Source organism: Odontesthes bonariensis, chromosome 6 (assembly GCF_027942865.1).
Source record: "Odontesthes bonariensis isolate fOdoBon6 chromosome 6, fOdoBon6.hap1, whole genome shotgun sequence".
Taxonomy (NCBI): Eukaryota; Metazoa; Chordata; class Actinopteri; order Atheriniformes; family Atherinopsidae; genus Odontesthes; species Odontesthes bonariensis.
This window is the reverse complement of record NC_134511.1, coordinates 2,157,533-2,171,066: the sequence shown is the minus strand read 5'-3', so window position 1 is coordinate 2,171,066 and position 13,534 is coordinate 2,157,533. Positions and strand designations below refer to the sequence as shown.

The 13,534-nt window shown below is 41.7% G+C and overlaps 1 protein-coding gene across 1 annotated transcript in view; it reads left to right on the top strand.

Moving 5' to 3' along the window:
- Positions 1-12,617, top strand: part of LOC142382768 (uncharacterized) — a 14,301-nt gene extending 1,684 nt beyond the window's left edge. Inside the window, exons 2-5 of the mRNA XM_075468889.1 lie at positions 5,409-5,524; positions 6,888-6,984; positions 7,866-7,941; positions 10,187-12,617. Coding sequence (XP_075325004.1) covers positions 5,428-5,524; positions 6,888-6,984; positions 7,866-7,941; positions 10,187-12,052 — 2,136 coding nt within the window. The 5' untranslated portion in view covers positions 5,409-5,427 and the 3' untranslated portion in view covers positions 12,053-12,617. The remainder of the gene's footprint in view (positions 1-5,408; positions 5,525-6,887; positions 6,985-7,865; positions 7,942-10,186) is intronic.
- The last annotated feature ends 917 nt before the right edge of the window (positions 12,618-13,534 follow it).

Genomic DNA, 13,534 nt, shown 5'->3' with positions numbered 1-13,534 from the left:
GATTGCGGGTTAACTTGCCCAGCCCTGGTCTAAACTTGAGGAATATTTGGTTTTAAAGCGACATCCATGTATGGCCAAAGACATCGAATCATTTTCATTTAGTCCAGATTTTATCCCGGTTGGTGAAATAAATACGAGTGGTTCGTGCTGGACTTCGTTGTGCCAGAACAGCCATGATAAAGTGGCTGTAACACAACTGATTCCTGTTTGTAGATCTGCAAAGTCACACCACATCCTTTCAGGTTTTTACATCAACTATTTTTCACTTTCTTACATTTTTTCTTTCCCTTTTCAGTTAAAAACTTTGGTATGATACATATGACATCATTTTCTTGTAACAGCGATGCAACAGACGGAGTTTATAAGTCGCTTTTTGTAGAATATTTATTGGAACGTTTTAGTTCCGTATTTTCCATCTTTCCTTAACCTTGGGACGTTTTCCATGGAGGTGAAAGAATAAAGCTCAGGATAAGACGATAGGAGGTATTTCTTTTAAATGACCTCCAGTTATGTGCAACCAGCACTCGTCCTGGCTGCTGCCCGTCTTACAGCTTCCTGCCCAACACTGCCCTCTAGTGGAGATCCAGCACACTGAAGATCCATCCTGAGCTTTTTGCATTATCACACAAGTTACAGTTTAATCAAAACTTAGAAAAATGAAGCGTCACAGGTTGGTTTCTTCACAGGCTTTCTCAGTCGCTCAGTTAGTGTCTTCTTTTCAGTCATTTACTTAAACTGTTAATGTCATTTTTAGGGCTGGGCGAGTTAACTCGTTAATTATTTAACGCCAATAAATATTTTATCACGCATTAACGCAGGTTTTATTATTGTAAAAGTCTGTTGAATGCATCATATTCACACAGTTACAGCAAACACCACGAAGCATGGAGGAATAAAATAAAGATAAACCAGCAGCAGATAAACAGGTGCTCCTCGGTCTCTGTGTGAAGCTCACGGAGCTAACCGGCGCTACTTCTTGTTTTACTTGTTTCAACGTAAAAGCACGTTTTTTTTAATTTTTTTAAAATTTTTTAAAAAAATTTATTTATTTATTTTTAATTTTTTTTTTATTATTATTTTTTTTTTAATCTATTTTTTTAAAATCTATTTTTTAAAATTTTTTAAATCTATTTATTTTATTTTATTTATTTATATATATTTTTTTACTTACTTTAAAAGCACGTATTTCAAAATAAATTTAAAAAACGCTCCTGCATTTACAGCCAAGTTGAATTGTGAGTTGAAATATGTTAAAAGTGTGTTTGCACAAAAAATGTTATGGCACTTTCATTTATATGGCAGCACATTTAAAATAAAACTAAATGCTAAAGGCTATACACTACTTTTGGACTTTTGGATTCTGCGTACAAATGCGATTAATCATGATTAATCAGGGAAATCATGTGATTAATTAGATTAAACATTTTAATTGTTTCCCAGCCCTAGTAATTTTTAACATTTACTTGGCTTGATTTACTTTAAGTTTTATTACTTCTGTCAAACGGAGTCCTTCATTGCTGCTTCTTGGGTTTTAACTCGCCCTCCATATATTCATTCATGTGTTTTGGACAGTTGTCTTAGACTTGTTGATGATAACTGAGCAGCAGGGCCGTATTAAGTCAATGTGGTGCCCCTGGGCACTAAACCTCAAGTGCCCCTAGGCTACATTTTCAAACGTATTCATTCAAAATCAGTAACAATTAAAGCAGCATCCATCTATATACAGTATGTAGGATAATTCAAATATGTCCATTTAAAACCAATCAATTCGATTCACTATCAATCCAAACAGCATCCATATATTAAAATGTACAGATTCAAAATGTGTATCAATTCGAAGAGCATTTCTCTATATTGAAATATATTATCACTTCAAAGAGCATCCACCTATGCAGCACTAACAACACTCCTATTATCCAGGGGGACGTCATTGCCACAGCCGTCCCAGAGCACCATAAGTTGTCTCCCCGGAATGCCAAACCACGCACGCTTAAAAACTTAATCAGGGTGCTTGCTCTTTTTCCAAATCAAAATTTCAGACTTTTTCCAGACTTTTTTAAAACTGATACTTTTTTTTCCCCAAGACCTTAACTTTATGTACTTGTAACTTGTGTGCCTACTTCAGATTGTACCAACTGTGTTTATTAGAAATGTTAATTTTTATAGGCTAGTATTCAATGAACAAATGCATTATTCACAGTAAATTATGCTTTTACTGATGAAAACGTTTCAAAACATGAAAATCACAAGTACATGAATTTCACATCAAACAAGTGTCACAAAAACTATCTATAAAAAATAAAAAATGAATGTATGTAGAATTCAGTCTCTTCACTCACATCTCATCCCATTAGGCTAATACAGTACGTGACCAGTTAGTAAAATTATAGTTTTATAGCCTACCTTCCTATTTCTCATTTCACAATGCCTTTCAACATACTGTAACATTCTACCATACATTTATTTTCCATACTTTATTAAGACTTTCACACAAAATCCAAGACTTTTCAAGGTCTGGAAAACAGTGCTTCAAAATTCCATACTTATTAAGACTTTCAAGACTTGCGCAAGCACCCTGTTCATCACGGCCACAATGCGTCGCAAAACCTCTCTCCAATACTTCGCCGCATCCTCTTTTTGTTGTCTGAGAACAACATCAACCGTACCGCATTCCGTGACCTCCTGAGAAGTGAGAGCAGACACTCGCGGTGGCTTGCGCTGTTCTCGTGGGCTGTGACTCTGTCCGGGTGTTTCCAGTCACTGTCCCCCTCGGTGAAAGCATTTTGCTGCCAGGTGTTGTGCCGAAAAGTGCAAGCCTGCCGAGAAATGCATCCCCATTCGCGGGAGCGCGCGTAAACCGTTTCAGGCGTGAATAAAGTTACAGTGATGATATTGAGCTGACAATGGTTTTTCATTCGTTCATCTTTTTTTCTTCATGTAGATGAATAATACATGTACAGTACACTTATGATAATTCCACAATTGTACAGTTTAGAGCATCCCTTACACCTATCATTATATTATTGTACAAATATTCCAAATTAAGGGCCGTGACTATCACTTTTGCAGTAAGCCAGAAAGCCGGTTGGAGACATTTTCTATAGCCCCTTTCACACTGCGACCCGCTACCTTAGCGGGTCCAAATTGCACCTTCGACCCGCGTCGAGCAATGTGAACGCTTGGCGTGTCGGGGTGACCCGTGTCGCCTGAAGCCAAGTTCAGGGGGCGTTGCCTAGTGGCAGAGCTTCACATGAAACACATAAAATGGTGGGCGTGTACAATGACGTAGTCACAAGCCATGCGCCGGAGGTAGGGTGAAATACACCTGTCTGCATCAAATTTTTCAAACAAACGATGGCGGGACACCTTGAGAACTCGTTTTTGCAATGCAGTTCATGGAGATGTTACTTTACGGTGCGTCTTGCTGCGTGGGAAACCGCGCTCTCCCATCTTTCTCGCCAGCCCTTCCAGCAGATGTCCATCCTTCACCCTCCCCGAAATGTGGCGGTAAATAACGTCCTTTGCTCGGTGGCTGAGGAGCTCGCGGACCTCCTTGTCTCCCCAGTTGGCCATATTAAAAAATGTCTCCAACTTGATGTAGGCTAAAACAGAGTAAAACTTGTCCTCACCTGTCGCTGTTGTTCTGAATCAGCTGTCCATTCTGTATTTTAAACTCCTCACGTCACGCCCACGTCCGACCCGCGTCGATTGTGTTCACATCAAACTCGGCTCGGCAAAAAGACTAAGGCTAGGCGTCCACTATTCCGGCACGTCAACGTAACTCGCCGGATTGGATGCAAGTTGTCGCCGTGTTGCTACTACAGTGGGTGTGTGGGGCGTGTAGAATGGCTCCGGGGGAAAGTAAATAACTTGTGATTTTAACCAACCGAAGTTTCTCCCTCTAAAAATTTGAGTTTTGGAGGGAAATTAATGTGTATAAATCGTCAGCAATGGAACATTATTTCGTATTTCACCATGGCTGTGGATCTGCGAGCGAGGAGAGCTGCTGTGCTGCTGCTGCTGCTGCGACACAGGAGATCACATGATCTACTGTCATTGGATAACGCACTCCGTCTGCCGTGGCAAATTTGCATAAAGTCCGGCCGAGCCCAACTTTTTGACGTGCCGCAGGTCCGCCGCTCGCCGTGCCGGAATCCCAGCATGCTTTGCGAGCACGGCGACAACGATCGGCCGGATTTCATTGAAAATGAATTGAATGCGTTGGATACGGCTTGACGTGCCGGAACAGTGGACGCCTACCGTAAGGTCCGACGCGGGTCGAAAGGCGAGTCGAGTTGACGCGGCAGCCCGGGTCGGCAGTGTGAACGCAACAGCGGACACGCTAAATTCGCGAATTAAACGCGGGTTATTCGGCAGTGTGAAAGGGGCTTAAGAATATCAGTCTTTACTCAGTGTAGCCCAGATAAAATAATACAAAAAAATGAACGTAGAACTATGAAATTTGACTATTTTAATTTAATTTTAGAGACAATTTTGGACTTGAAATACGCATCTGTTAATTTAATCAGGTAAACAAATTCTAATGTAGTTATATCATTCCATTCCAGACTCTCTTTAAAGCAGGGGACCAGCAGGGGATGCACTTCTCGGCAGGCATACACTTCTCGGCACAACACCGGCCAGGCATTTACACGCAAAACAATACACCATGCCGGTTGAAGGGGAATATATTAGCCAATCTCTAGACACTGACTGTTTGTTCGGCAGCTGGCATTGGAAGAGATCATTTGTAAGAAACCTGGTTTTCTTACCGTTGTCCCGGTTGTGGTAGATGGTGGGACCGTTAGCAATAGCCAGCTGGTTGTGACAGCAGTTGTCGATGTTTTTATAAAGAAACGATCTAACACTGGAACATTTTTAATTGCCGCTAAACGCCTGGAGTCTTCTTTATTTTTTTATTTTTCTCTTGCACAACCACTCAATTGATGTCTATCCATTTATTTTTATTTTTACCGCGTTTTTTAAAAAACATGATGCATTTCACCATAGGTGGACTGGCTCAACTGACAGGTTGAGGGAGGGGGGTTAATGTTCACATTAGGCCACTATTGCTCAGAATTATGATATATCGTTGCTGTTCTTATCACATTAGTTTTAATAATGAATTTTATATGAATATTTATGTCAAGTGTCAAGTTTAATCATTTTAAGTGTACAAACATTCATGAAAAAAATATTTTTAAAGTTTGTCGTGTGGTGCCCCCCCACTGGCTGTGAATGGTTGGTGCCCCTGGGCACTGTGCCGCAGGCCCATATAGTTAATCCGGCCTTGCTGAGCAGCATTAACTGACAGACCTTTCACCTCTAATGTTTACTTTGTTAGTAACACCACTTTATGTGGCTTTTAGAAAGAAATTAATTGGATTTTTCTCTTCTTTGGTTGCCAGTCGCTGTGTCTCTGTGTTCATGGTATTCTGCAGCACGATGGCAGGACGGACGGGGAAATGGACAACTCTGCAGCTCCTGGTCATCTTCAGCCTGCTCAGCCTCAGCAAAGGTTTCGGTACGAGACTTCATAACATTTACAGACCTAATAAAGAGGGTTAAAAGCCACAAATTATTGTCATTCCAAACATGACTGTGTTTGTACTTTAAATTTTAATTCACAAAAAACATCCCCCTTTTTAGCAAAATTATAAGCAACATATCGAACCTATAAACTAATATTGAAGATATTAAAGCTCCAGCCCCACATGTCTGCTTAAAACTCGTAGCAGAAACCATTTAGCCACTTTCACTGTGGACCTGATATTTTTCAAAAGAGGGAATTCAATTCAGTTTAATATAGAACGCCAAATTATGACGAATGTCATCTGAAGGCACAAATTAGTCCAGTTCAAACAAAGTCATTAAAAAAAAAAAACAGTTTCCCAGCTTAGGAAACACTGAAACTTCTCTCTGATACAATCCCCGTCCTGAGCGGCACAAGGCGACTGTGGGGAGAAAAAACTCCCTTTGAACAGGAAGAAGGGGCCTGATAACTGAAGGCTCTGCCTCCCAAACTGGTAGCTGGTTCCACAGAGAGGGGCCTGATAACTGAAGGCTCTGCCTCCCAAACTGGTAGCTGGTTCCACAGAGAGGGGCCTGATAACTGAAGGCTCTGCCTCCCAAACTGGCAGCTGGTTCCACAGAGAGGAGCCTGATAACTGAAGGCTCTGCCTCCCAAACTGGTAGCTGGTTCCACAGAGAGGGGCCTGATAACTGAAGGCTCTGCCTCCCAAACTGGCAGCTGGTTCCACAGAGAGGAGCCTGATAACTGAAGGCTCTGCCTCCCAAACTGGTAGCTGGTTCCACAGAGAGGGGCCTGATAACTGAAGGCTCTGCCTCCCAAACTGGCAGCTGGTTCCACAGAGAGGAGCCTGATAACTGAAGGCTCTGCCTCCCAAACTGGTAGCTGGTTCCACAGAGAGGGGCCTGATAACTGAAGGCTCTGCCTCCCAAACTGGCAGCTGGTTCCACAGAGAGGAGCCTGATAACTGAAGGCTCTGCCTCCCAAACTGGCAGCTGGTTCCACAGAGAGGGGCCTGATAACTGAAGGCTCTGCCTCCCAAACTGGCAGCTGGTTCCTCAGAGAGGGGCCTGATAACTGAAGGCTCTGCCTCCCAAACTGGCAGCTGGTTCCACAGAGAGGGGCCTGATAACTGAAGGCTCTGCCTCCCATTCTACTTTTAATATTACAATATCAATAATATTACAGTTTTATTATAAAGCAGCCTTTTAGCAGAGACCAAACATGGCGTTCCTGCTCAGTATTTGTACAAACGCTCTTTTTTTTTTTTGGTACCTGTCAATATTTCACACTCAGAACTGAAGAGAAGTGTCTGACTGTTATTTGTGGGTGAACTCTTTAATCTTTGACACTGCAGAGGTGGCCGAGGAGCAGTGGAAGGAGCTCAGTCCTGATGTCACCGCACTTCATCGCCTCAGCACACCGCCACAGTTCACGAACTCTTCGAAGAGCAGGTAACTCAGAGCTCACAGGGTGCAGTCAAACGCTGCTTCCTGTGTTTAATCTCAGCTCAGTACGTGGATTCTGACACAGCCATTATAACGAACAGCCTTGCCACTCTCTATTAAGCCCCATTGTACCGGCTTTTTGGCTGCAGTTCCACCAGAATTCCACTGGGGGCGTCGGTGGAGACCAGAATGAATTGGGCCCAATGGAGCTAGATGCTACAAATGGTCAGTTTCACCTAAGTCTCCTCAAGAGCGCTCAGATTTAAATGTAGTTTCTGAGAGCTCAACATGGGATTCAAGTCAAAAATCTACTGAACGAGTACATATATCCCTTTGATTTCTTACAGGTTGGCTTCTTGTTGTCCACAACGCGCTAGCATTGTGCTAATGACAGCTGGTCGACCAGCTATGTATGACGTCATATACACTTCAAATCCTTTTTTTAAGCAAATGAGTGGCTCTAAAAATCTAAAACTCAGCCATGGGTATTTTCTAAACACCCTCTTTCGAAAACAACATTTGAATTACTAGAGAAAAAATTATATCTTGAGATAAGGGCACGAAAGGGCGTATAGCTCCATAGGACTCCATTCATTCTGGTCTCCAAAATTGAGCCTGTACTATTCTGTACTATTATAGAATCTGTGATTCTGACCTTCTACTCTTTTCTTCCCGCGCCGTATTCACATTTATTTGCACATAAATGTTTCTGTGAATCACAGCAACTGCTTCCTGTGTGAATGGAAACGTATTAAATGAACCAGACGAGGGCTGAGCTGAGGCTTTTGCTCGGTCCCGCGTAAAAAAACATTTAATATTTTGCTGCAAAGCTTCTGAACACCAGCTGAATTATTCTTGATAACTGTATCATATCAACTCTCCGTCAGGTTTGACGCGGACCGAAACCCGCTGAGCTTCCTGCGGTGTGGAAACTTCACAGCTTGTGTCGGGACAGAGGAGCAGGTCGGTCATCTGAAACACTGGGTCCCATTACTCAGAATATTTCTGTTTGTTCTTCAATTCTTTACCAAGTTAGTTCATGACAAAATAAATAAGAAAATTATGACGAAATATCGTCGTCAACGAAGCTTAATCACGTGATGAGACGAAATAAACGTGAACGTTATTTCGTCTCGTTTTAGTCAACGATATTGCATTATTTATTTAATTGTAGTTATCGTCACAAGACCACCATTTACATTTCGTCTTGTTGGCGACGATGTTTCGTCATAATTTTCAGAATCACAAAGCAAAGCAAGACAGTTTTATTTGTATTGAGCATTTAGCGTTTAAGACAAAGAGTTTTACATCAAACACTCAAAGCATTGCAGCAGGGTGCAGAAGAACATTAAGAAGTCCATTAAAACAAACTTAAAAAAGAATAAAATGTGAACTAGAAAATTTCTGAAGAAATTTCGATGGGTGCCAATCTACTGCCCGCCCTATCAACAAATATTTTAGTCCAGTTGAAGTTGAGAGTCTCCTGTCACAAATAAACTTTGAATGATGTCTCTGTGATGTCGTATGGCTGAGTTATGAGGCCTCCAAAATACGGCAGTTTTTGGCCCGTTAAGTGCTTTTCAATCGATTTTCCCATTGAATTTGGCACCTCTGCGAGTCCCAAAATGGAGAAGACAGGTGTGCTGTAGACAGTTCTGTCATTTTTATCAAGGTCCTGTTTAAAATACAGCTTTTATGGCATTTTCAAAATGGCCTCGTTAAGTGCTTTTCAATGCATTTTCCCATTGCATTGTGGGTATTTTCAAACTTCCCCTCACTATCAGTTTAAAGGAGAAACGCAGATCAGATTTATAACATGAAGCTGTTATAACAGGGCAGCCATCTTGGCTCTGCCCTCATAAGCAGTCTTAGAATAGAGCAGGCTAACGAGGCGTTGCCCCGGTAACAGGAGCAGGCTAACAAGGCGTTGCCCCGGTAACAGGAGCAGGTGCGGCTCGTCTGTTTCACAGACATGTACGCTCACTATGGCTTCTTAAAATTAGACTAATTTTGACTGTAGCCTACTGTCTCGAACAAACGGTCGCTGTTCGAAAAGTAAAAGTCGTATCCAAATAATTCTTGAACCGTCAGCGCCGCAAGAGACGGCAGAAGCCAGCGGCGTAATTTTCATTCGGCCACTGTGTGGCTCGTTTTTTTTATGGCAGTTTTAAAATAATTTTTTCTCATTGATTTTTATGATTTTAGGCGTTTATAATGGAAATGGAAAGGCGACCTCTGGGCTCAGAGGCAATTTGTAAGAAATATGTGTGGCAGAGCTCAATGAGTGTGACTTTGGGTGAAAGAGGACAAAAATGCCTACGTTTTTAAGTAAAATGTGTCCAGATCGGGCAGATATTTTGGACATGAGAGACATTTGTTCGAGGAATTGGTGCAGTATCAAAATTAGAGTGAGGATTAGAGTGGGAGAGATACCTCAGCCGAGATTTAGTCTTTGTGTCAAAGCTGTATAATACATCAACAAACCCTTTGGTTCAGTTAAAGCCGAGAGTCTCCTGTCACATATAAACTTTGAATGAGGTCTGTGTTATGTTTTATGGCTGAGTAATAAGGCCTCTAAAATAAGTGCTTAAGTTAAGTGCTTTTCAATGCATGGTTTTCCAACTTTTTCCCATTTTGCCAGAATTAATTTCGACTAATGAGAGCCAAACGTCATAGCACACCGATCGAGGTCGTTGCGCATGCAGCGGTGTGCTTTTTATGCCGGTCGGACCATCGCTGCTAGACTAGTAGCGCGCCGAAATTCATGACGGAAACGGGAAAATAATAAGAGTCTGGCAACACAGTAATATGTGTGTCTAATGCCTTTGGCATTGGCACCCATAATTAAAGAAAAAGCTCAAAGTCCACTCCAGTCCACTGGAGATATATGTATGGATGAGCTTTTAATCCTTGTTATGTTCTTTAAGTAATGAAATCTCGAGGTGCCAATTCAAGCCAATTACAGTCCTTTGTCACGCTGAGATAACAATGAAACAGTCCGTGTAATCAACATTCTTTCAGAAAACCTGTTTGTTTGTTATCGGGGAAAAAGTTGAAATGTGTGAAAGCTGAAAGGTTTGAACACTTTCTGTCTTTCTCTGAATGGAGAATACTTTCCTGAAATAAACAAACATGTACGTCAGCATATGTTTCCTGTATGAAGGATTTCACTTCTCTGCATCCACTGATGTTGGGTTTTATCTTCCAGGATCTCAGTTCCCACTTGGGGAACATCGAGAAAGAGAACCGACCCCAAAGAGCCGCTGATCACAGCACTCAGTACGACCACCAGCAGATAATCATGTTACAGGATGATGAAGTGGTCAGAAAAGCTGCTACTTATCTTTATGAGAAGCATCCAGCGGTTAGCTCAGTCTATGTTCTTGATAACAACCAAAGACCAAAACTGATTAATGGTAAATCAGAGCCTCTGTCAGAGAACAGCAGGCTGGTGCTGGTGGGCCACGGAGCCGGAGACGCCTCAGGAGAGACGAGACTATCAGGGTACAGAGCCCGAGATGTGGCCAGAATCATCCAAAGCACCTCCAGGGTCAGCGGCAAAATCCAAAGCACCAGAGTGGTGGCCTGTGAGGTGGGATCAGACGAAGGGTTCGTAGAAAGCGTGCTGAAGGAGCTCCACGGAGCCGGCGTCGAGACGGAGCTGCACCTGTGGAACACGGTTGTCCAGGTCACAGAGAAAGGCCAGATCATCACCGAAGAAGTCTCCGGGGACGGACTGCAGTGGAGACATGAAGACCCCAGCAAGAAAGTGGTGGCAACCATTGACAGGAATGGAGAAGTGACAAGAAGGCACGAGTCTGGCAGCAAAGGAGAGATTATTTTCACCACAGAAAGAAACATTCTAATGCCCAAAGGAAAAAAAACTGGTGACACAAAACAACCACCCAGAGCAGCCGGAGCCGGAAAACCACCAGCCGGAGCGGAAAATGAACCAGAGAACCAATGGAAAAAATTCAGGGACAATTGGCCAGAAGCTCCACAAACATTCATTGACCCAGAGGTAATTAACACAGTTGATCAAAATAAACTTGGTTCAGTTACAGGAATAAAACAGGCCCTTGAGGAACTTGAAGGTCTGACATGGGCAATGTTTCACTCAGAAGAAGAACCACAGAAAATGGAAGCCAACAACCTACAAAACATAGAAAATAACTTTGTAATATTTAGGAAAGAAAAGGAAGGCGTAAGTGAGATACCTAAAGATCAGAAACTAAAAGAACTACAAGAAGTCCTTCAAAACTGTTATGAGATTAATTCAGGAATACAAACCAGAGCGATAATTCGTCACTATGGAAAGAAAGGAGAAAATAATCCCACATACATGATGGTCAAAGACTGGATATTTTATGTTAAACCTGATAATCTTTATGTTTTTCTAGTTGGAAAAAGGTTAGACAACAATGAAAGAGGAAATAAAGATCGCTTTAATAAAGTTGTTAAACTGATTGAGTCTCAGACCGTAGAAGGTAAAGAAAGCTACAGCAGCATAAAAGGTAACTTAAAAAAACTTAAAGCGGAAAAAGATTATCCTTACTATGTGAGAAGCATCTTTACTGGGCAAAATACAAACAAAGACTTAGAGACTAATCTCTTTCTAAGCTGGTATTTCTCTGCATCAGTGATAGCCGAATCTGCCAGAAACTTCAGGACATTTCCTCTGACTCTTATGGTTCTAGATATGGATGAAAACCATATAAAGTTTGGAAACAAAGAAGAAGGAGCTTGGAAAATCTTATTTGAACACCATCCAATGGCAAGAGGAGGAAGCTGGATTGATGAAAACATGCGAGGATTCAGTGGCTCAGCAGTACCCGACGTTTCCAAAAGAGACGCACAGTTACCGAAGCTCAAAGAGGTTATCGAGAGGGAGTTATTTATATTCCAACAATGGAAGGCATCTGATCCAGACGAGCTGGTACAGGATCGGATGGCAAAGATTATAGATGAGTACAACATTTTTCAACGTGACGAACCATTCAGAACGGATTACACCAATTTCATTAATAAAATCCAGCAACAAGAAAACAGGATAACACCACCTGGAAGTCCTTGAAAACCTTCAACATCTGGAGCGGCGAGGAAACCACGAGAGACTTGAATCCAGATTCAGAACCACTGAATTCCTTCCAACATGAGTCATGTTTGTTTGGGACATCGTTTGAGTTTTAAGTTCAGCCGAAGGGAGGAACATGGAGGTCTGCCAGGACCTTGTCATCAACTCCAAAAGGCATTCAGAGGTTCTGGTTCTGGTTCCAAACTGTAAAACCATCTTTAGCATTTCTGCTTCATTATGATATTCTATGATACATTTCTGAGTGTATTAGCATGCTGGCAATCAGGGGTTAAAAACGGTGTTTTCTGCATAAAAAGAAGAAACTTTCCCAGATTTCTTCTTTTGCTTGTTTTAAATTATTTTATTATTGTTAAGTAGAATCATTTGCTGGGTTTGATTCACCTCCAGCTGATGAAGGTTTCAACGTTTCTGCTTCGTTAAATCTTCTACTGCGTGCTGTTGTCTTCATTTTATGTTTTGAATTAAATGTATAAATGGAGCCAAATCACCTGTAACATGATCTATTTTTGCCAAAGCTTGGATTATTCTTGCAAATAAAGCTCCTCAAGTCATTTGTGTGGAAATATTTGTTGTAAAGTAAAGTAGGAGTGCTGGCAGTGCTCAGGAAACTGCTCACTTAGCAGCATCTAACACGTTCAACCAGCAGCGTGATGACAGGACTAGTGTTTACTTAATGATTAGTGAGACAAACTGCTGTTCAATAAATAACGTGTCACTACGTAACGAGTCTGTAGTGTTGGAATAAACTAGTTTAATAGTAAGAGAACATGTGTTTATCTCATAAAACAGACCAGGAGGTGTAACTAGCGCTAACTAATTAGCTGGTTAAACATTTTAGTTGAAACACGATACGACATGATAACGAACACCAGAGGCAAATAAAGAGGGAGGGGTGATCAAACACTCCCGACTCCTCATTGGTTCGAAGTTTTCATGATGCAGCCGTCTGAGGAACGTTCAGGGCGATCTGTAAGGACAGCCTGACAGTGGTCCAGTCCACTGGAGATATATGTATGGATGAGCTTTTAATCCTTGTTATGTTCTTTAAGTAATGAAATCTCGAGGTGCCAATTCAAGCCAATTACAGTCCTTTGTCACGCTGAGATAACAATGAAACAGTCCGTGTAATCAATATTCTAACACACACAGCAACATTCCTGTTTGTTTTTTATCGGGGAAAAAGTTGAAATGTGTGAAAGCTGAAAGGTTTGAACACTTTCTGTCTTTCTCTGAATGGAGAATACTTTCCTGAAATAAACAAACATGTACGTCAGCATATGTTTCCTGTATGAAGGATTTCACTTCTCTGCATCCACTGATGTTGGGTTTTATCTTCCAGGATCTCAGTTCCCACTTGGGGAACATCGAGAAAGAGAACCGACCCCAAAGAGCCGCTGATCACAGCGCTCAGTACGACCACCAGCAGATAATCATGTTACAGGATGATGAAGTGGTCAGAAA